General features: G+C 46.1%; 1 protein-coding gene and 1 long non-coding RNA gene across 2 annotated transcripts; one reads left to right on the plus strand and one right to left on the minus strand.

Annotated features, from left to right (window-relative positions):
• Positions 1–666: 666 nt before the first annotated feature.
• LOC116947488 (uncharacterized) lies at positions 667–13985 on the minus strand. Its single transcript, XR_004403679.2, has 3 exons — positions 7524–13985; positions 5318–5398; positions 667–1845 (listed from the first exon to the last, which is right to left on the minus strand). It is a non-coding gene; the product is annotated as an uncharacterized LOC116947488 (long non-coding RNA).
• A 5135-nt stretch (positions 13986–19120) lies between these two features.
• On the plus strand, positions 19121–23077 carry UQCC2 (ubiquinol-cytochrome c reductase complex assembly factor 2). The gene is made up of 4 exons (XM_032963297.2): positions 19121–19311; positions 20227–20301; positions 22118–22187; positions 22539–23077. Exons 1-4 carry the CDS (start codon positions 19174–19176, stop codon positions 22640–22642), a joined length of 387 nt encoding a protein of 128 aa, XP_032819188.1. The 5' UTR covers positions 19121–19173; the 3' UTR covers positions 22643–23077.
• Positions 23078–23354: the final 277 nt, after the last annotated feature.

Here is a 23354-nt window from a genome sequence, read left to right on the forward strand (position 1 = left end):
AAGCTCAGCGTTCACACAAGGACATCGGCAGTCTGATGTGTACATCGCCTTCATCGATAGAATTTTAACGACAAGCGGACAGTCGTGCGACTTGCGGCCATACAACTCGAACCATGGGGACCACTGAGAGTAAACCCACTGCAGTTCTGCGCTCCTTCCACGGAAGAGGAATAGCAAAGCGACACGAACTCTCTCGTTGAAGCCCTCTCGCGGCGAGCTGGCCAACAGTGGTGCGCATATTGCCAGACGCAATGAATAGAATTGGGTCCGCAAATCAAATCCACGGTTGTATCAAGTTCAACAATGTGGAGTGTTCTTCACGGAAGCACACACTTTGACTTGGAGGCAACACGGTTTTTTTTTTTGACACAGCCCCAACAGGGCCAAGGGACCGTCCATAAATGACGTCACGCACCTGGGGGGGGTCAGACATTTGTGACGATGTGTGACGAGAGGGGGGGGGGGGTGTTTGAGAAATATGACGTCAAATCAAAATTCGCAACTTTAAATAAATATAGACAACACGTTCTACTGAATTAAATAGACTTTTTAATAAGTGTTTTCTCCTACAACATCAGAGTACAGCACCACATTAAATACGCACTACAATGACAATAGTATAAAGCGATTTGAAGCACGTTTCATTTGGGGGGGGGGGGGGTGGCAGAGCTTTGTGACGTCATACTTGGGGGGGGGTCTGACTTTTTGTGATGCCGAGTGACGAGGGGGGGGCGTCAAAAATCGTCAAAAATCGCGTGACGTCATTTACGTACGGCCCCCAACTACATGAACGTGCACACGTTAACTGGACCCCCACAGGGTAACTACATTTATCGCATGTATTTAAAAGGCATGAAAATCACAATGATTTAATAACCAGAACATTTACGCCTGCCACAAATCCCTTGTGGCATAGTGGATAGCACGGCTGCCTTTGACGCAGGTGACCTGAGTTCGATACCCAGCACTAATTAAGTATTTTACTAGGTTATGTATATGTTGCTTGACGATAGACGGTCATTACGTTGCTTCTGTGTGATGACATCAACGCACGTCACGCGTGCTATGACATTCATTTTAAGTGATGGATGTTAATTGCTCCCAACATTTTTTTTACAGCCACATGCCGTGCAGGCACAGCAACGATACCAAATCGGGTTCTGTGCCGTCGGTGGACACACAGTGGCTGATTGGGGAGGCACTTGAGTGCTATGAGTTATGGGGTACTGAAATTCAAATCGAAGATTTTCACTTTATATATTTTTTGCTAATTTAAATCATACACACACATGAAGGAAACTTTGTATATATATATTTTTTTAATAATGTAAATAATACGTGTGAAATTATGTTCTAATTAAAATGATTTAATAACCAAAACATTATTTATGCCCACTAAACCCTTGTCGTGTGGAGGATTAGAACACTGCCTCTGGGCGCTGGTTTCCGGCGCTCAAACCCCACAATGCTTTTTCTGGATAAATTATAAATGACGATGCCTCTGGCGCCTCTCACTACACCACACAGAGCACATTGCTTCTAAGCGAGGACACGGTGGCTCAGAGTGATGGAGAGAGCAAACCTTGGCGTTCGGAGGTGCAACGTTCAAATCCTGGCATAGGTAAGCGATAAATCGCCGTGAAAATGTACGTACAGATATATGTTGTAACGTGTTTCTCCCGGTGTCCACATTGGAGGTGCATGCAATTAGGAGATGGGAGAATCCCTGGAGCACGTGTGAAGAAGAAGGAGGCAATGGTTGGTGTTGTGTGTGTCTCTGTGTACACAGGTGGCAGGGTTGTGTGCATGAGAAGATGGAAACCCAGAGCGGACTCTGAAGGCGACCTGGAAGATAAAAAAAAACATTTTATATTTTTTTTACTCCAATAATAAGTTGATCACTAGGGGGCGCCGTTCTACCACTAGGGGGCGCTGTTTCATGAAACTCCCACATTGAAAGCGTAATTTTCTTGCAAATAAGCACATTTAACCCGTTTTTAACATATTAGGCGATGGTTTGTCTGCAAAATCGCAGTAAAATCTTCATTACTGAAACTCAGAAAGTAACATGAAAATGGAACAACAGTAACTTATAACACCAAAGTGACCCTGCCTAGGCTGGGCTTCGGCATAAAACTTCTGTTTCACGACAACATATGACAAAAAATATAAGTTACAAATAAATACGAAATGTTTTCAAACAAACTGTAGCCAGGTATTTAAGTATGTAAACCCCGTAAAACAGTAACCAGTGGTGAACTATAATACAAGAACCCTCATGTGACCCACAGACTGGCAAGGCCCTCATCCTGCAGTGGACTAACAAAACACGACTGCAAATGTACAAACAGCAATCAGTCAAAGGGTTAAAAATGAAACATTTCCAAACTATACCCAGTTGTCTAAATATTTACAAAAGAATGCAAAGTTACTGGAAACATTTGTGAATAAAGAATACAACTCAAAAACACGTATGAATGTTTTGCCACATGTATGTGTGGTTAATGCAAAATGTATGCCTTGCAATAGGTGTCTATTTGGTGTTTGAACGTCATAAAACCTGTTTTATTTCCTGAAAGGGTAAAGCCTATTTTTATCTTTCATCATTTTGATCCTGGCAAAAAAGGTCCCATAGATATAATCCCTCCCTATCTCCCTTGCAAACATGATAATCATTTTGCCCTGTATCTGTACACTATCTTGAGGTCCACACTAAGATGCTACGTACAGTGAGGGTAGAAAGTATTTGATCCCCTGCTGATTTTGTACGTTTGCCCAATGACAAAGAAATGATCAGTCTATAATTTTAATGGTAGGTTTATTTGAACAGTGAGAGACAGAATAACTTCAAAAAAATCCAGAAAAACGTATGTCAAATGTTATAAATTGATTTGCATTATAATGAGGGAAGTAAGTATTTCACCCCTCTGCAAAACATGACTTAGTACTTGGTGGCAAAACCCTTGTTGGCAATCACAGAGGTCAGACGTTTCTTGTAGTTGGCCACCAGGTTTGCACACATCTCAGGAGGGATGTTGTCCCACTCCTCTTTGCAGATCTTCTCCAAGTCATTAAGGTTTGGAGGCTGACGTTTGGCAACTCGAACCTTCAGCTCCCTCCACAGATTTTCTATGGGATTAAGGTCTGGAGACTGGCTAGGCTACTCCAGGACCTTAATGTGCTTCTTCTTGAGCCACTCCTTTGTTGCCTTGGCCGTGTGTTTTGGGTCATTGTCATGCTGGAATACCCATCCACTACCAATTTTCAATGCCCCGGCTGAGGGAAGGAGTTTCTCACCCAAGATTTGACGGTACATGGCCCCGTCCATCGTCCCTTTGATGCGGTGAAGTTGTCCTGTCCCCTTAGCAGAAAAACACCCCCAAAGCATAATGTTTCCACCTCCATGTTTGACGGTGGGGATGGTGTTCTTGGGGTCATAGTCAGCATTCCTCCTCCAAACACGGCGAGTTGAGTTGATGCCAAAGAGTTCCATTTTGGTCTCATCTGACCACAACACTTTCACCCAGTTGTCCTCTGAATCATTCAGATGTTCATTGGCAAACTTCAGACGGGCATGTATATGTGCTTTCTTGAGCAGGGGGACCTTGCGGGCCCTGCAGGATTTCAGTCCTTCACGGCATAGTGTGTTACCAATTGTTTTCTTGGTGATTATGGTCCCAACTGCCTTGAGATCATTGACAAGATCCTCCCGTGTAGTTCTGGGCTGATTCCTCACCGTTCTCATGATCATTGCAACTCCACGAGGTGAGATCTTGCATGGAGCCCCAGATCGAGGTAGATTGACAGATCTTTTGTGTTTCTTCCATTTGCGAATAATCGCACCAACTGTTGTCACCTTTTGATTTAAAGCTTTCGTGACCGCAGGGATTCATATTCTTGGTTCTTTCGGTAAAGTCACATAGAACGGAAACAATAAAATAATAAAAATATAAAACAATAAAATTCTCACGACGTTTCGACTGCAACAAAAGCAATCATCTTCAGGTGTGAAACCCACAGCAAGAAATTTTGAAAATTTTTTGAAAATTTTCTTGCTGTGGGTTTCACAGCAGTGATCTGCCGTGGCAGATCACTGCCGTGGCAAATCACTGTTATAATTCAGTAAGCTCACATGACATTGACTTATCCAAGACAGAGGTTCTCTGCAAGCCATCTGGCTACCATGAGAGATTCGTTCATGAGGCTATCCACATATACAAACACAGAGACAATTTCAACCGAGAAGATGGATTCTGGCTTAGCAATCATTGGAAGGATTTGATAAACCATTTCGGGTCTTAATTGATTGTTCACGCTTACGGTGGCTTTCAGACCGCATCCATTATTTTCGTCTCCCCCCTCCTCTTTTCCGAACGTAGATGGACTCGTCCATCTGAATAACTGCCAAATCGGTGCTAACGTAAAAAAACACCACTTTTTTCAAATTTTCTTACTGTGGTTTTCACACCTGATGATGATTGCTTGTGTTGCAGTCGAAACGTCGTGATAATTTTATTGTTTTATATTTTTATTATTTTATTGTTTCCCTTCTACGTGACTTTACCGAAAGAACCAAGAATATGTTGTCACCTTCTCACCAAGCTGCTTGGCAATGGTCTGTAGCCCATTCCAGCCTTGTGTAGGTCTACAATCTTGTCCCTGACATCCTTGGAGAACTCTTTGGTCTTGGCCATGGTGGAGAGTTTGGAATATGATTGATTGATTGCTTCTGTGGACAGGTGTCTTTTATACAGGTAACAAGCTGAGATTAGGAGCACTCCCTTTAAGAGTGTGCTCCTATTATCAGCTCATTACCTGTATAAAAGACACCTGGGAGCCAGACATCTTTCTGATTGAGAGGGGGTCAAATACTTATTTCCCTCATTAAAATGCAAATCAATTTAAAACATTTTTGACATGTGTTTTTCTGGATTTTCTTGTTGTTATTCTGTCTCTCACTGTTCAAATAAACCTACCATTAAAATTATAGACTGATCATTTCTTTGTCAGTGGGCAAACGTACAAAATCAGTAGGGGATCAAATACTTTTTTTCCCTCACTGTACATCCGCTGTACCGAGGATTTCACTGTGAGTATCGCTCTTTCGCGGCACGGGAGGTTGCCAGCCCCTGAGTTGAGAGTTAATGGTTGGATCCCTGAATCTTGTGCACACAGTGCCACACTCAACCATCTCTGCCTGCGTTGAGAGCCCTGTGATTCCTGACTGAAAATAAACCCTGAGTCACCGGATATATTCACTGTTCTCATCTGGTTTTAAATTTAAAAGAAAATATCACTTATTGCAGGCACCACTCACCTGCATGGAGAATGAACCACCAAAGTGCAGGGCTTGCATGACTGTCAAGGGACCACTGACACTGACAACTCCAGACAGAATCTGAAAATAAACAGGGACAACATTAATATTCATGTATATATAGTGACGGTAACACCACATTCCCCTGATCTGATCAGATCTCAAAAGCTAAGCAGGTTTGATCTTGAATAATGCTTGGAAGGACGACCACCATGCATAACAAGGTGTTATTGATCGATTGTATTTGTTTACGCCAGTAAGAAACATTTCAGCTTAAAAGATGATTTACAAGACTGACCTGCCAAGAACCTTGGTGAAAAAAGGTAGTTACAGCAAATCGATCATAATATGGAAGACACCGAGTAGCAAACACATTGGAGGAAAATAACATTCGTTCAAATAACACGAGCAGGTAACAGTGCGTGGGGTTTGCTCATCACATGCACAAGAAAAGGGGAGACCTTAAATTCGGGGAGGAATTTAAAAACACCAGGAAAGGGGAGGGAGTTTAAGCTGAAAGCGTGGAGCGAGCTCGTTGAAAAAGTGAGAGGCGGCAACGCGAAATGATTTCTCACCTTAGCCGGACCTCACTCTTCGTACATTAAGGAGAAATAGAGAGGAGCTTCGAAGGCAACGTGATGAGGGCCGTAGCGAAGGGTGGTGACGGAGAGAATCAGCTGATTTGGGGATGAATCATGCCCATTGACGACATCTCTTGTGTAATAAGGGCAGCGAGAATTGCGTTTTGAGTACAGATCACGGTGGTGTGTATTCTGTGCAGGGCAACCAGTGTCAATCTACGGGCTGAATGATCCAGGGCAGGGGTCGGCAAAACCTGTGGCTCTGGAGCCGCATGCGGTGGCTCTTTAAGGGACTGCAGTGCGGCTCTTGAAATTGGGGGAAAAAAATGTCTCTTCTTATTATTTTGGTTGCCGACCCCTGACCATGGAAGTCCAGTTTACCATGGGAGTCCACTTTACCATGGGAGTCCAGTTTACCATGGAAGTCCAGTTTACCATGGGAGTCCAGTTTACCATGGAAGTCCAGTTTACCATGGAAGTCCAGTTTACCATGGAAGTCCAGTTTACCATGGAAGTCCAGTTTTACCATGGAAGTCCACTTTACCATTGGAGTCCAGTTTACCATGGAAGTCCAGTTTACCATGGAAGTCCACTTTACCATGGGAGTCCACTTTACCATGGAAGTCCAGTTTACCATGGAAGTCCAGTTTACCATTGGAGTCCAGTTTACCATGGAAGTCCAGTTTACCATGGGAGTCCAGTTTACCATGGAAGTCCACTTTACCATGGAAGTCCAGTTTACCATGGAAGTCCACTTTACCATGGAAGTCCAGTTTACCATGGAAGTCCACTTTACCATGGAAGTCCAGTTTACCATGGAAGTCCAGTTTACCATGGGAGTCCACTTTACCATTGGAGTCCACTTTACCATGGAAGTCCACTTTACCATGGTAGTCCACTTTACCATGGAAGTCCAGTTTACCATGGAAGTGCACTTTACCATGGAAGTCCACTTTACCATGGAAGTCCACTTTACCATGGGCAGGGGTCGGCAACCTGCGGTTCCAGAGCCGTATGTGGCACATTATGAAACATTTCGTGACGTTATTTATTAAGGACCACCGTCTCGTGTTCACGTTGCATTGTGGCGCTTGAAATTGAGATCTTTTTTTACCAAAATCGAAAAGAATGCCTCTTGTTGTTGTTTTTGGTGACCGACCCCTGGTACAGGGAGGACCAAATGTTTACCCTCCAAGACTGACGCCATCATTCAGCAGTAGATTAACAAAAATTGTCCGTATATGTGCCTGTGTTTAGTGATTATTATGACGTATTGTATACGCCAAATTTGTATGTGTTTCACATGACTGTAACTTAGTGTGATTATATGACAGAGTTTAACGTACACAGGCTTTTCTCACACATAAACATATTCTGTACCCATTAATACCTCTTCCTGCTATACATAAAGTCTTAATTAGATGCAAGTACCCTGAAACTAAATGAGCTTTCACTGGGCACACAGAGCACACCAATTGGGCTCTAAGACTGCAAGAGATTAGAATCTGCCTGAATATGAAACCTCGTACCAAGCTTCACACCACCTCCCCTGCCATCACATTCATTCACATCCCAGCAGCAACGCTCCAAACCAAGACATCAGCCCCAGGGAGGTGGCAACTCACGCTTGAAATTGCCCCAGGTGCAGGGTCTCTCAGCTCCAAGTGCAGGGTCTCTCAGCTCCAGGTGCATGGTCTCTAGGCTCCAGGTGCAGGGTCTCTGGGCTCCAGGTGCAGGTTCTCTCAGCTCCAGGTGCAAGGTCCCAGCTCCAGGGGCATGGTCTCTAGGCTCCAGGTGAAGGGTCTCTAGGCTCCAGGTGCAGGGTCTCTAGGCTCCAGGTGCAGGGTCTCTAGGCTCCAGGTGAAGGGTCTCTAGGCTCTAGGTGAAGGGTCTCTAGGCTCCAGGTGCATGGTCTCTAGGCTCCAGGTGAAGGGTCTCTAGGCTCCAGGTGAAGGGTCTCTAGGCTCCAGGTGCAGGGTCTCTAGGCTCCAGGTGCAGGGTCCCCAGGCTCCAGGTGCAGGGTCTCTAGGCGCCAGGTGCAGTCTCTCTCCGCGCCAGGTGCATGGTCTCTAGGCTCCAGGTGCATGGTCTCTAGGCTCCAGGTGCATGGTCTCTAGGCTCCAGGTGCAGTCTCTCTCGGCACCAGGTGCAGGGTCTCTAGGCTCCAGGTACATGGTCTCTAGGCTCCAGGTGCAGAGTCTCTAGGCTCCAGGTGCAGGGTCTCTAGGCTCCAGGTGCAGGGTCTCTAGGCACCAGGTGCATGGTCTCTAGGCTCCAGGTGCAGGGTCTCTAGGCTCCAGGTGCAGGGTCTCTAGGCTCCAGGTGCAGGGTCTCTAGGCTCCAGGTGCAGGGTCCCCAGGCTCCAGGTGCAGGGTCTCTAGGCTCCAGGTGCAGTCTCTCTCGGCTCCAGGTGCAGGGTCTCTAGGCTCCAGGTGCATGGTCTCTCGGCTCCAGGTGCAGTCTCTCTCGGCTCCAGGTGCAGGGTCTCTAGGCTCCAGGTACATGGTCTCTAGGCTCCAGGTGCAGAGTCTCTAGGCTCCAGGTGCAGGGTCTCTAGGCTCCAGGTGCAGGGTCTCTAGGCTCCAGGTGCAGGGTCCCCAGGCTCCAGGTGCAGGGTCTCTAGGCTCCAGGCGCAGTCTCTCTCGGCTCCAGGTACATGGTCTCTAGGCTCCAGGTGCATGGTCTCTCGGCTCCAGGTGCAGTCTCTCTCGGCTCCAGGTGCAGGGTCTCTAGGTTCCAGGTACATGGTCTCTAGGCTCCAGGTGCAGAGTCTCTAGGCTCCAGGTGCAGGGTCTCTAGGCTCCAGGTGCAGGGTCTCTAGGCTCCAGGTGCAGGGTCTCTAGGCTCCAGGTGCAGGGTCTCTAGGCTCCAGGTGCATGGTCTCTAGACTCCAGGTGCAGGGTCTCTAGGCTCCAGGTGCAGGGTCTCTAGGCTCCAGGTGCAGGGTCTCTAGGCTCCAGGTGCAGGGTCTCTAGGCTCCAGGTGCAGGGTCTCTAGGCTCCAGGTGCAGGGTCTCTAGGCTCCAGGTGAAGGGTCTCTAGGCTCTAGGTGAAGGGTCTCTAGGCTCCAGGTGCATGGTCTCTAGGCTCCAGGTGAAGGGTCTCTAGGCTCCAGGTGAAGGGTCTCTAGGCTCCAGGTGCAGGGTCTCTAGGCTCCAGGTGCAGGGTCTCTAGGCTCCAGGTGCAGGGTCTCTAGGCTCCAGGCACAGTCTCTCTCGGCTCCAGGTGCAGGGTCTCTAGGCTCCAGGTGCATGGTCTCTCGGCTCCAGGTGCAGTCTCTCTCGGCTCCAGGTGCAGGGTCTCTAGGCTCCAGGTACATGGTCTCTAGGCGCCAGGTGCAGAGTCTCTAGGCTCCAGGTGCAGGGTCTCTAGGCTCCAGGTGCAGGGTCTCTAGGCTCCAGGTGCAGGGTCCCCAGGCTCCAGGTGCAGGGTCTCTAGGCTCCAGGCGCAGTCTCTCTCGGCTCCAGGTACATGGTCTCTAGGCTCCAGGTGCATGGTCTCTCGGCTCCAGGTGCAGTCTCTCTCGGCTCCAGGTGCAGGGTCTCTAGGCTCCAGGTACATGGTCTCTAGGCTCCAGGTGCAGAGTCTCTAGGCTCCAGGTGCAGGGTCTCTAGGCCCCAGGTGCAGGGTTTCTAGGCTCCAGGTGCAGGGTCTCTAGGCTCCAGGTGCATGGTCTCTAGACTCCAGGTGCAGGGTCTCTAGGCTCCAGGTGCAGGGTCTCTAGGCTCCAGGTGCAGGGTCTCTAGGCTCCAGGTGCAGGGTCTCTAGGCTCCAGGTGCATGGTCTCTAGGCACCAGGTGCAGGGTCTCTAGGCTCCAGGTGCAGGGTCTCTAGGCTCCAGGTGCAGGGTCTCTAGGCTCCAGGTGCAGGGTCTCTAGGCTCCAGGTGCAGGGTCTCTAGGCTCCAGGTGCATGGTCTCTAGACTCCAGGTGCAGGGTCTCTAGGCTCCAGGTGCAGGGTCTCTAGGCTCCAGGTGCAGGGTCTCTAGGCTCCAGGTGCAGGGTCTCTAGGCTCCAGGTGCATGGTCTCTAGGCTCCAGGTGCAGGGTCTCTAGGCTCCAGGTGCAGGGTCTCTAGGCTCCAGGTGCAGGGTCTCTAGGTTCCAGGTACAGGGTCTCTGGGCTCCAGGAGCAGGGTCTCTAGGCTCCAGGTGCAGGGTCTCTAGGCTCCAGGTGCAGGGTCTCTGGGCTCCAGGTGCAGGGTCTCTCAGCTCCAGGTGCAGGATCTCTAGGCTCCAGGTGCAGGGTCTCTAGGCTCCAGGTGAAGGGTCTCTCAGCTTCAGGTGCAGGGTCTCTAGGCTCCAGGTACAGGGTCTCTGGGCTCCAGGTGCATGGTCTCTGGGCTCCAGGTGCATGGTCTCTAGGCTCCAGGTGCATGGTCTCTGGGCTCCAGGTGCAGGGTCTCTAGGTTCCAGGTGCAGGGTCTCTAGGCTCCAGGTGCAGGGTCTCTAGGCTCCAGGTGCAGGAACTCCATGTGCAGGATCCCAGCTCCATCGAAAGGAAACATCGATGTTCTCACGTTAGTGGAGGGATCAACATCGATGTCAAAAATTGACGTATCGAAGCCAATTATTGGTGTTACCGATGTGATTAATGTGGTTTTTTTAAACATCCCTACTTTGGAGGCCATGGTTTACGTATCATGTAGAGAATAGTGAAACAAACCAAACCAGCTGGACTGTCGGGAAATGGCAGCGCGGCAAGTGGCTTCGTGAAGAAAAAATTCGGCGAACATTTGAGTTGTGTGTGTGTGTGGTGGGTTTTCTCCAGAAATTCTGGTTTCCTACAGCAATCGAAATGCTCATTATAATGGAAGTGGCCAAGCGCTTTAATGCAGGATCCTCCTAAAAATTCTGGAGACTAAATGACGCTTTTTTTCCGGTTAAATGAAAATCAAGGAAGACTATGATTGAGGACGTCATAGCAATCAACGGGATCATGAAAGCAGAAAAATGTTGATTGACATTTCACGAATGTTAACCCTAAGGGACAACGATCGGCGGCAGGGTGGTGCAGTGGTAACAACGTTCGTTCGTGCCTCAGAGCACGAATGACCTGGGATCGACGCCCGACACGGACTACCTTTCTGCATGGAGTTTGCATATTTTTCCTGTTTTGCTTGGCTTGGCATTCCTCCAGGTTATCCACTTTCTTCCCATAAGTAACAAAAAAAGCCCCAACAATGTAATTGGTATTAGCCGTGCTGACGAATAGCATGCAAATTAGTTAATTGGTATTACTTTGACAGACGTTACAGGACACTCCTGAAAGTTATTGAGGCCTTCCTGGGTGAACACGCATGCCAATAATAGTAATACGGTACTACACGTGACCGAGATAGCGTCTGAATATTGGTGGAGACATTTTATACAGATCTCTATCAACATCATCGCTCATGACGAATCCACTGCTGGATAACGCCCTTTCCCAACTAATCGCCACGTCACAATCGGTCGAAGCAACAATGCACCTCGCACTTCTACAGGGTGGTCTAGATGTCTTTGTGACATCTCCCCCCCCGCCTCCCCCAATTAATTGACCCCTGATATTTCTGTTTGGAATGAACATTACTCTAAAAATTATAAAAAAAATTAGAGACTGAAAAGAGGGGGTCACAAGATATTTGGAGCACCCTGTCCACGAGGTCAGGAGGTTCCCAACCCGTGGTTCTCAGACCCCTGGGGGTCCGCGGAAAAGAATACAAAATAATATCAATCTTGATTTGAAGCTTTCGTGACTGCAGGGATCCATACTCTTCATCAGGCTGATGACGACTGCTTGTGTTGCGATCGGAACGTCGTGATTTGTTCTACTTTACTTTTAACTACGTGACTTGACCGAAAGAACCAACGAAAAATAATACCCTCACCAAGGAAACGTAGCATTGCACACAACTAGTAAGTAGCATGCGGTGGTCAGCGAAATGCTTGGAGGTTGAAAAAGGGGTCGGCACACTCGAAAATTGTTGGGAATCGCTGCACTTTGGTCACTTCGTCGCTCTACCTTCTTGACAAACGTCCCCTGGGATGCGTTCAATTCCTTGGATTGCTTTGTTACTGACCATCAAGCCACTCTCCCTCCAGACATTGCCATTAGTATTATTATTATAATAAAAAAAATGTGCAGTCCTGTTAATTGCTCGCTCACGTCACGGCTGGAGGAAGTCCCTCCACTCGACGGAGCTTCTAGAAGGCTCCGTTCTGCATGGTGCTTTGGCCTCGTCTTCCACGCTGGCCTGGACGTCTTAGAATATTTGGATACCGCCCTCTTTGTCCCACCACGCGCAACCTGCCGATCTTCTCACAGCGGTGTACACATTCATACTGCTGGGGTGGGATTTAAGAAACGTGCACCTCAATTTAAGATGTTTCTTGGTGCATGTTTTTGCTTTGTTGCGGTTGCACCCGAGTCAAGAGCCGCATGGCTCACAGGGTTATACCGAATACAATGAAACTGAAACTGAATTTATTCCAACTGTCACGCTTGGGAGATAGAATCGAATACATGTGGATTGCAAGCCCAAGTGTGCTAAGCATTACACACCACGACATCATCATCGATGTTACAACTATGCTCAGTAGACCGAATGTCTCATTCATTCACACGTCACGTAAAAAAACGTGCCAATTAGTAACTACTGCAGCACACCCGGTGTGTTTTCAGAGTAAACCCACAACAACATTTACAATTGGAGTACCGTGTGACGGTTCGCTGGTGATTACAACAACCACAACCAACGTCATCAGGCGGTAGCCAGAATTGTAAAGTCATCCTGTTTTTGGTCTTAAATAGAGTAAAGGTGACGTTATCACTGTTAGCCTATTTTTAAACAAAAATAATTGTGTACAACATTGGTCGCGAAAGCCTGCGTGTTAAACGGACCTCTTTATTTCTCTCACCTGGGTGTAAAAAGGCTTTCGCGACCAATATCATCCATGATACAGGTTTTTTTTGGGTTAGATCGGGCAATCAAGTAAATATAAATGTGTCGTTAAACCCGCCACCACCTGACACAGCCAATTAGTAAGGTTTGTCACGTAAACAGAACGTGCCAATTCATTACTAGTACAGAACACCGGTGTGTTGGAGAGTAAATCCACAACATTTACAATTTGAGTACGACGTTTCGCCTGTAATCACAACTAGCACCATCAGGCATCATAATTACAACTAGCACCATCAACTAGCATCATCAGGCGTCATAATTACAACTAGCATCATCAACTAGCACCATGAGGCGTCATAATTACAACCAGCATCATCAGGCGTCATAATTACAACTAGCACCATCAACTAGCACCATGAGGCGTCATAATTACAACTAGCACCATCAACTAGCATCATCAGGCATCATAATTACAACTAGCACCATCAGGCGTCATAATTACAACTAGCATCATCAACTAGCATCATCAGGCATCATAATTACAACTAGCATCATCAACTAGCATCATCAGGCGTCATAATTACAACTAGCACCATCAGGCGTCATAATTACAACTAGCACCATCAACTAGCATCAATAGGCGTCATAATTACAACTAGCATCATCAACTAGCATCAACAGGCATCATAATTACAACTAGCACCATCAGGCGTCATAATTACAACTAGCACCATCAACTAGCATCAATAGGCGTCATAATTACAACTAGCATCATCAACTAGCACCATCAGGCGTCATAATTACAACTAGCATCATCAACTAGCATCATCAGGCATCATAATCACAACTAGCATCATCAACTAGCACCATCAGGCGTCATAATTACAACTAGCATCATCAACTAGCATCATCAGGCATCATAATCACAACTAGCACCATCAACTAGCATCATCAGGCGTCATAATTACAACTAGCATCATCAACTAGCACCATCAGGCGTCATAATTACAACTAGCATCATCAACTAGCATCAACAGGCGTCATAATTACAACTAGCATCATCAACTAGCATCAACAGGCGTCATAATTACAACTAGCACCATCAACTAGCATCAACAGGCGTCATAATTACAACTAGCATCATCAACTAGCATCATCAGGCATCATAATCACAACTAGCATCATCAACAAGCACCATCAGGCGTCATTATTACAACTAGCATAATCAGGCATCATAATTAAAACTAGCACCATCAACTAGCACCATCAGGCGTCATAATTACAACTAGCACCATCAGGCGTCATAATTACAACTAGCACCATCAGGCATCATAATAACAACTAGCACCATCAACTAGCATCATCAGACGTCATAATGACAACTAGCATCAACAGGCGTCATAATTACAACCAGCATCATCAACTAGCACCATCAGGCGTCATAATCACAACTAGCATCATCAACTAGCATCATCAGGCGTCATAATCACAACTAGCATCATCAACTAGCACCATGAGGCGTCATAATCACAACTAGCATCATCAGGCATCATAATAACAACTAGCATCATCAACAAGCACCATCAGGCGTCATAATCACAACTAGCATCATCAACTAGCACCATGAGGCGTCATAATTACAACTAGCACCATCAACTAGCACCATCAGGCATCATAATCACAACTAGCATCATCAACAAGCACCATCAGGCGTCATAATCACAACTAGCATCATCAACTAGCACCATCAGGCGTCATAATTACAACTAGCATCATCAACTAGCATCAACAGGCGTCATAATTACAACTAGCATCATCAACTAGCATCATCAGGCGTCATAATTACAACTAGCATCATCAACTAGCACCATGAGGCGTCATAATCACAACTAGCATCATCAACTAGCACCATCAGGCGTCATAATCACAACTAGCATCATCAACTAGCACCATGAGGCGTCATAATTACAACTAGCATCATCAACAAGCATCATCAGGCGTCATAATCACAACTAGCATCATCAACTAGCACCATGAGGCGTCATAATTACAACTAGCATCATCCACTAGCACCATCAGGCGTCATAATTACAACTAGCATCATCAACAAGCATCATCAGGCGTCATAATCACAACTAGCATCATCAACTAGCATCATCAGGCATCATAATCACAACTAGCACCATCAGGCGTCATAATTACAACTAGCATCATCAACTAGCACCATCAGGCGTCATAATTACAACTAGCACCATCAACTAGCATCAACAGGCGTCATAATTACAACTAGCATCATCAACTAGCATCATCAGGCGTCATAAATACAACTAGCACCATCAACTAGCACCATGAGGCGTCATAATTACAACTAGCACCATCAACTAGCATCAATAGGCGTCATAATTACAACTAGCATCATCAACTAGCATCAACAGGCGTCATAATTACAACTAGCATCATCAACTAGCATCAACAGGCGTCATAATTACAACTAGCATCATCAACTAGCATCAACAGGCGTCATAATTACAACTAGCATCATCAACTAGCATCAACAGGCGTCATAATTACAACTAGCATCATCAACTAGCATCAACAGGCGTCATAATTACAACTAGCATCATCAACTAGCACCATCAGGCGTCATAATCACAACTAGCATCATCAACTAGCATCATCAGGCGTCATAATTACAACTAGCATCATCAACTAGCACCATCAGGCGTCATAATCACAACTAGCATCATCAACTAGCATCATCAGGCATCATAATTACAACTAGCATCATCAACTAGCACCATCAGGCATGATAATTACAACTAGCACCATCAACTAGCACCATCAGGCGTCATAATCACAACTAGCATCATCAACTAGCATCATCAGGCATCATAATAACAACTAGCACCATCAACTAGCATCATCAGGCATCATAATAACAACTAGCACCATCAACTAGCATCACCAGGCGTCATAATTACAACTAGCATCATCAACTAGCACCATCAGGCGTCATAATTACAACTAACATCATCAACTAGCATCAACAGGTGTCATAATTACAACTAGCATCATCAACTAGCATCACCAGGCGTCATAATCACAACTAGCATCATCAGGCGTCATAATCACAACTAGCACCATCAACTAGCATCAATAGGCGTCATAATTACAACTAGCATCATCAGGCATCATAATCACAACTAGCATCATCAACTAGCACCAACAGGCGTCATTATTACAACTAGCACCATCAACTAGCATCATCAGGCGTCATAATCACAACTAGCATCATCAACTAGCATCATCAGGCATCATAATCACAACTAGCATCATCAACTAGCATCATCAGGCATCATAATCACAACTAGCATCATCAACTAGCATCATCAGGCGTCATAATCACAACTAGCATCATCAACTAGCACCATCAGGCGTCATAATGACAACTAGCATCATCAGGCGTCATAATCACAACTAGCATCATCAACTAGCATCATCACGCGTCATAGTTACAACTAGCATTATCAACTAGCATCAACAGGCGTCATAATTACAACTAGCATCATCAACTAGCATCAACAGGCGTCATAATTACAACTAGCATCATCAACTAGCATCAACAGGTGTCATAATTACAACTAGCATCATCAACTAGCATCAACAGGCGTCATAATTACAACTAGCATCATCAACTAGCACCATCAGGCATCATAATTACAACTAGCATCATCAACTAGCACCATCAGGCGTCATAATTACAACTAGCATCATCAGGCATCATAATCACAACTAGCATCATCAACTAGCACCATCAGACGTCATAATTACAACTAGCATCATCAGGCATCATAATTACAACTAGCATCATCAACTAGCACCATCAGACGTCATAATTACAACTAGCATCATCAACTAGCACCATCAGGCATCATAATTACAACTAGCATCATCAACTAGCACCATCAGGCGTCATAATTACAACTAGCATCATCAACTAGCACCATCAGGCGTCATAATTACAACTAGCATCATCAACTAGCACCATCAGGCGTCATAATTACAACTAGCATCATCAGGCGTCATAATTACAACTAGCACCATCAACTAGCATCATCAGGCGTCATAATTACAACTAGCATCATCAACTAGCACCATCAGGCGTCATAATTACAACTAGCATCATCAGGCGTCATAATCACAACTAGCATCATCAACTAGCACCATCAGGCGTCATAATTACAACTAGCATCATCAACTAGCACCATCAGGCGTCATAATTACAACTAGCATCATCAGGCGTCATAATCACAACTAGCATCATCAACTAGCACCATCAGGCGTCATAATTACAACTAGCATCATCAACTAGCATCATCAGGCGTCATAATTACAACTAGCACCATCAGGCGTCATAATCACAACTAGCATCATCAACTAGCACCATCAGGCGTCATAATTACGACTAGCATCATCAACTAGCATCATCAGGCGTCATAATTACAACTAGCATCATCAACTAGCATCAACAGGCGTCATAATTACAACTAGCACCATCAACTAGCATCATCAGGCATCATAAATACAACTAGCATCATCAACTAGCATCATCAACTAGCACCATCAACTAGCACCATCAGGCGTCATAATTACAACTAGCATCATCAACTAGCATCAACAGGCGTCATAATTACAACTAGCATCATCAACTAGCATCAACAGGCGTCATAATTACAACTAGCACCATCAACTAGCATCATCAGGCATCATAAATACAACTAGCATCATCAACTAGCATCATCAGGCGTCATAATCACAACTAGCATCATCAACTAGCATCATCAGGCGTCATAATTACAACTAGCATCATCAACATGCACCATCAGGCATCATAATCACAACTAGCACCATCAGGCGTCATAATTACAACTAGCACCATCAACTAGCACCATGAGGCATCATAATTACAACTAGCACCAACAGGCATCATAATCACAACTAGCATCATCAGGCATCATAATTACAACTAGCATCATCAACTAGCACCAACAGGCATCATAATCACAACTAGCACCATCAGGCATCATAATCACAACTAGCATCATCAACTAGCATCATCAGGCGTCATAATCACAACTAGCACCATCAACTAGCACCATCAGGCATCATAATCACAACTAGCATCATCAACTAGCATCATCAGGCGTCATAATTACAACTAGCACCATCAACTAGCATCATCAGACGTCATAATTACAACCAGCATCATCAACTAGCACCATGAGGCGTCATAATTACAACTAGCATCATCAACTAGCACCATGAGGCGTCATAATTACAACTAGCACCATCAGGCGTCATAATCACAACTAGCACCATCAACTAGCACCATCAGGCGTCATAATTACAACTAGCATCATCAACTAGCACCATGAGGCATCATAATTACAACTAGCACCATCAACTAGCATCATCAGACGTCATAATTACAACCAGCATCATCAACTAGCACCATGAGGCGTCATAATTACAACTAGCATCATCAACTAGCACCATGAGGCGTCATAATTACAACTAGCACCATCAGGCGTCATAATCACAACTAGCACCATCAACTAGCACCATCAGGCATCATAATTACAACTAGCACCATCAACTAGCATCATCAGGCATCATAATTACAACTAGCACCATCAACTAGCACCATCAGGCGTCATAATTACAACTAGCACCATCAACTAGCATCAACAGGCGTCATAATTACAACTAGCACCATCAGGCGTCATAATTACAACTAGCATCATCAACTAGCATCAACAGGCGTCATAATTACAACTAACATCATCAACTAGCACCATCAGGCGTCATAATTACAACTAGCACCATAAGACGTCATAATTACAACTAGCACCATCAGGCGTCATAATCACAACTAGCACCATCAGGCGTTATAATTACAACTAGCACCATCAGACGTCATAATCACAACTAGCACCATCAGACGTCATAATTACAACTAGCACCATCAGGCGTCATAATCACAACTAGCACCATCAGGCGTTATAATTACAACTAGCATCATCAACTAGCATCATCAGACGTCATAATCACAACTAGCACCATCAGACGTCATAATTACAACTAGCACCATCAGGCGTCATAATCACAACTAGCACCATCAGGCGTTATAATTACAACCAGCATCATCAGGCGGCAGACATTTAAACTTTAAACCACCCAACACGCGACAACCCCCCCGCACCCCCCGTAGCAACATGGCCGCCAGGTAGTCTGGTGCGAGTGACGTCACCCCCCCATCACCCCTTCCCCTCTCCCCCACCACGTGCGCCGACCCCCCGGCCCAGCTCCCCGTTGCCGTCAGCTGATCCGCCATGGCCGCCACGCGCTACCGCCTCTTCCTGCGCCTGTGCGAGGAGTGGCGCCTCGAGCCGAGCAAGCGCGGCCGCGATCTCGGCGAGCACCTCAGGGCGAGGGTCGCTGCGGCTTTCCGCGAGGGCGAACACACTCAGGTGCGGTGGTGGTGGTGGCGGCGGCTGTTGTTGTTGTTGTGTAACCGCGTGGAGGCGGTGGCGTTTTCGCGGTGAGCGCTGCGCCACGAACCCGGCAACGACACCGGCGACGATTGTCGCCGGACAGGGTCCTGGGCCTCCCCTAGGTCGACTCGGCCTCGAAGCGTGCACACGCGAAGGCCGTGCCGACCTTCGAAGGCGCCTCGCTAACAACACTTGCACCACCCCCCCCCAGGAGTCTGGCCAAGGCTGTACATGGTGGCGGGATATTCGTCTCTCAAGTGTGTAAACCGCGAAAGTCAAAAGTGCTGTGCGTTATGCAAGGCGGGTGGAGGTGGAGGGGTACAAAATCACCCCGGGTCGTGGCTGGTTGGGTTCGGAGCTTGTAAGAAAATGACGTGAGGTTGAGTGTGGTTCGTGCTCGTGTCGGGGTGATCACCGCGCTTATAAGCCACGCGCTTATCGTATGCGGTGCGGGGAATGGAACGCGTGCGAATGAAATCCCTTCCAGTGTGAAGACGTCGTCGATGGGAGGTGTTTTCGCTTAGCCCCCCGCATAACCGACCAGATTGCCTCCTCTCAATGTTGATGGGGTTTTTTTTCTTCTTGGTTCTTTCGGTAAAAGTCACGTAGAATGAGAATAAAACAAAATAAGACGATAAAATTCTCACGACGTTTCGGCCACAACACAAGTAGCCTTCTTCAGGTGAGGAGAGACAGGTCTGTATGGAAGACAGAGCTCGGCCGAAACGTCGTGAGAATTTTATCGTCTTATTTTGTTTGATTGTTTTATTCTCATTCTACGTGACTTTACCGAAAGAACCATGAAGATGAATCCTTGCAGTCACGAAAGCTTTAAATCGAAAAGTTGATGGTTTTGTGAGGTTTATATTTTTTTGTGTGTGTGTGTAACAGATCGCCGACCCTGAAAAATGCGACCAGATGTACGAGAGTTTGGTGCGAATGAACACGAACTACTTCCAGAAGAAGGTGCCGCAGACACAGCAACACCGCAGGGGGGCGCTGAAGTACAGCAACATCGGGTCACGCGTGTCGCACGTCGCCTGAACTTGCCAATAAATAATGACAAATCACCAGCAATACACCCAAACGCAATGGCTGTCAACAACATTACGGTTTAGCCCGTATTATTGTGCAGGGAAATTGAGTTTTTAGGTACATACGACCGTTTCAATACGGGGAAGAAAAAAAAATCTATATTTTTTTGTCTTTGTGTGTGTTTATCTCTTGTGCTGGGACTTTGTAGGATGAGCGTTGAGATTTATAAGGGACACGCAATGGCCAATGAGGTCTGAATTGGTCTGTAATAAGGTAGGGCACTGATAAGGGGTTGACAGATATGCAAAACACGGCGTCAGATATCGGAAGCTAAGCGGATTTGATCCTGGCGAGCGATTGGCTGGGTGACCACCGTGCAGAAAACGGAACTACATTGAGCAAAATACATTGTACCGTACTTGTACGCTCCGATTCTTGTATAGCCACCCCCCCTCCGTCAGCGTTCACTGACCAGTGTGGTCAAGTATGATCAAGTATGGTCAAGTATGATCAAGTATGGTGAAGTATGATCAAGTATGGTCAAATATGATCAAGTATGATCAAGTATGGTGAAGTATGGTGAAGTATGATCAAGTATGGTCAAATATGATCAAGTATGGTCAAGTATGATCAAGTATGGTGAAGTATGATCAAGTATGGTCAAGTATAATCAAGTATGGTCAAGTATGATCAAGTATGGTCAAGTATGATCAAGTATGGTCAAGTTTGATCAAGTATGGTGAAGTATGGTCAAACGACCCCTCGCGACTGGCACGGCATGGGGAGGTCCTCATCCAGCAGTGGATGACAAAGGGCCGTCGTACACGTGCTCCTTGGAAACAGTGGTATAGATGTAAATGTAATCGGCTTTCAGCATAGAGGAGCGAGGTTCGATGTCTGGTCAAGGCAGCTGAAAGGTCAGGAAATATTCTTCAGCTGTATGTAGTATCGACGTTAGAACTGGGCTATCAGCTTATTTAAATAAATGTACCGATTGTCTGTTTAATTACTTGAGTGATTGGGTAACACGGGAATGTTTATTGAAGAAAAAAAGTTTCACCTGTGTTGCCAAGCGTGCCGCTGGGTGGGTGGTAGTGGGCGTGGCTTGTAGGAGTTTTCCCAACTTCCAAAAAACGGGGTTTGGGGGTGGTCGTCGATTTGAAACGTTCCTCAGAAATTGACCACAAAAAAAGTAACAATAAATAAGCGGACAGTAGAATCAGAATCTTAATTTATACTGGGGGAATCCGATGAGCTGTGAAGCTCTTTTTCACAGATGTCAAGTATGGGTGGGTCATAGAACCCTCCTCTCCCCCCCCCCACCCCTCCTCCATGTATCTGTCCCTCCAAAAAACACTGTGTGTCAACCACAAAGGTCGTTTGCGAGTGCATTAATTTTAGCAAACTGGCCCAATTAGAAAAATAAAGTAGTTTGTTACAATTTTGTTTTGGTCAATTGATGTAACCATCTGATTGTCCCAGTTTGAACACATTACCCGTATAATGAGCGCCATCGTAAACTGTGATTTAAAAGCACAGTGCAGATAGACCAGACACGATGGCCATTTTAGTGGCCACGCCCGTCCACCGTGTAAACCAAGCTGATGTACAATTCTTCTTGATTAACTCCTACGTTCAGTGCCGTAATTCTTTCACCGGCAGAATTGACAGTGTGCTTAGTTTTGTATTTGTTTACGGGCACGGCTTCACGACTAATCGCTCTTTGTTTTGTTTACAACCTCTGCAGTACCCTCGCCGACAAAACACCAGCTTCACCGGGATGACAGCTGAAGACTGCCGCCTCATCCTGTCCACAGGTAATGCAGTACCTCGTAACACACAGACAGCGCAGACAGCAGTCTGCTAATCCAGCAGCTCGGGGTGCAGGGCTTTGTCATTTAATACAATGCACCATGAATGCAACCGCATCTCAAGAATGCTGTAAATAAATGGAGAGACGTGGGCATCCTGGGCAAACGAGACGCACGTGTTATATATATTTGATACTCCCACGTCTGTACTCCCCGCACCGACCAGCGTCGTGAAGTTTTGATCAGTAAACCCCCATCACCATCTGCGTTGGCGGAGGCCCTCATCCATCAGCGGAGAGGTTCTCCGAGATCCTCCATGGTGGAAGCATTAACCACACGCGTGCGTTTTCCTTGCAGATAACCTGGAGGCCATGGAGGACATAAATAAAAGTTTTTTCAAGAAGTTTTTTGAGAAGTTTGCAAATAAAAATGCGGACGAGCAGGGCAAGCTGCAGCCGTAGGGTTTGTTTCGTTATTCATGTGGAACCAAGACCCCCGGTGGTGGCAGACTAAGAAAAGGAATTGTTGAGCGTATGGTGGGCATCTCCATGTATTTGGCTGGATGGTCACCTCGTGGTTGGCACGCTTGGCTACGTACCTGGCGACCTTGGATTACTGATCACCACCGACGTAGGGCGAATGTGTGAACTAGTCCTGGGCCTCCCCTTGGTCAACTCAGACTTAAATGAGTGTGCCTGATGCCGTGCGTAAACATCACTGGGGAGACAAAAGCGGTCAGACGTGATCCTGGCCACACCACTCCCCCATGGGTACTGGCTAATGGCACTTGCCCCAATAGCCTGTGTGGGCTACATAGGAGATCTGCGTGTAATATATTATATGATAAAATAAATGTCGTAATACAGTGCTGGGATGAAATAAAACTTATTTCACTACTTACTGTCTTCTCTGCCTTTTTTAAGTGGTTGTGTGTGTGGGGGTGTGTGTGTGTATCTTGAGTCTCTTCCCCTTCTACTCCAAAGCACAACTTATGGGTGTATTGTAAATGCAAGCCGTTGGAATAGCCTAAGTCGCAAGTTGCTTTCAGTGGCAGACTTCTAAAAAATGTAAACTATCAAAAAAAAAGATGACCTATACCTCTTTCAAATGTATTAATGGGATCTTTCAGAAACATTGAAGGGTGGATAATTATTTTCGTCAAGACTTGTTTGA

Source organism: Petromyzon marinus, chromosome 30 (assembly GCF_048934315.1).
Source record: "Petromyzon marinus isolate PM22_M1 ecotype Great Lakes invasive population chromosome 30, UKy_Petmar_22M1.pri1.0, whole genome shotgun sequence".
NCBI classification, from domain to species: Eukaryota; Metazoa; Chordata; class Hyperoartia; order Petromyzontiformes; family Petromyzontidae; genus Petromyzon; species Petromyzon marinus.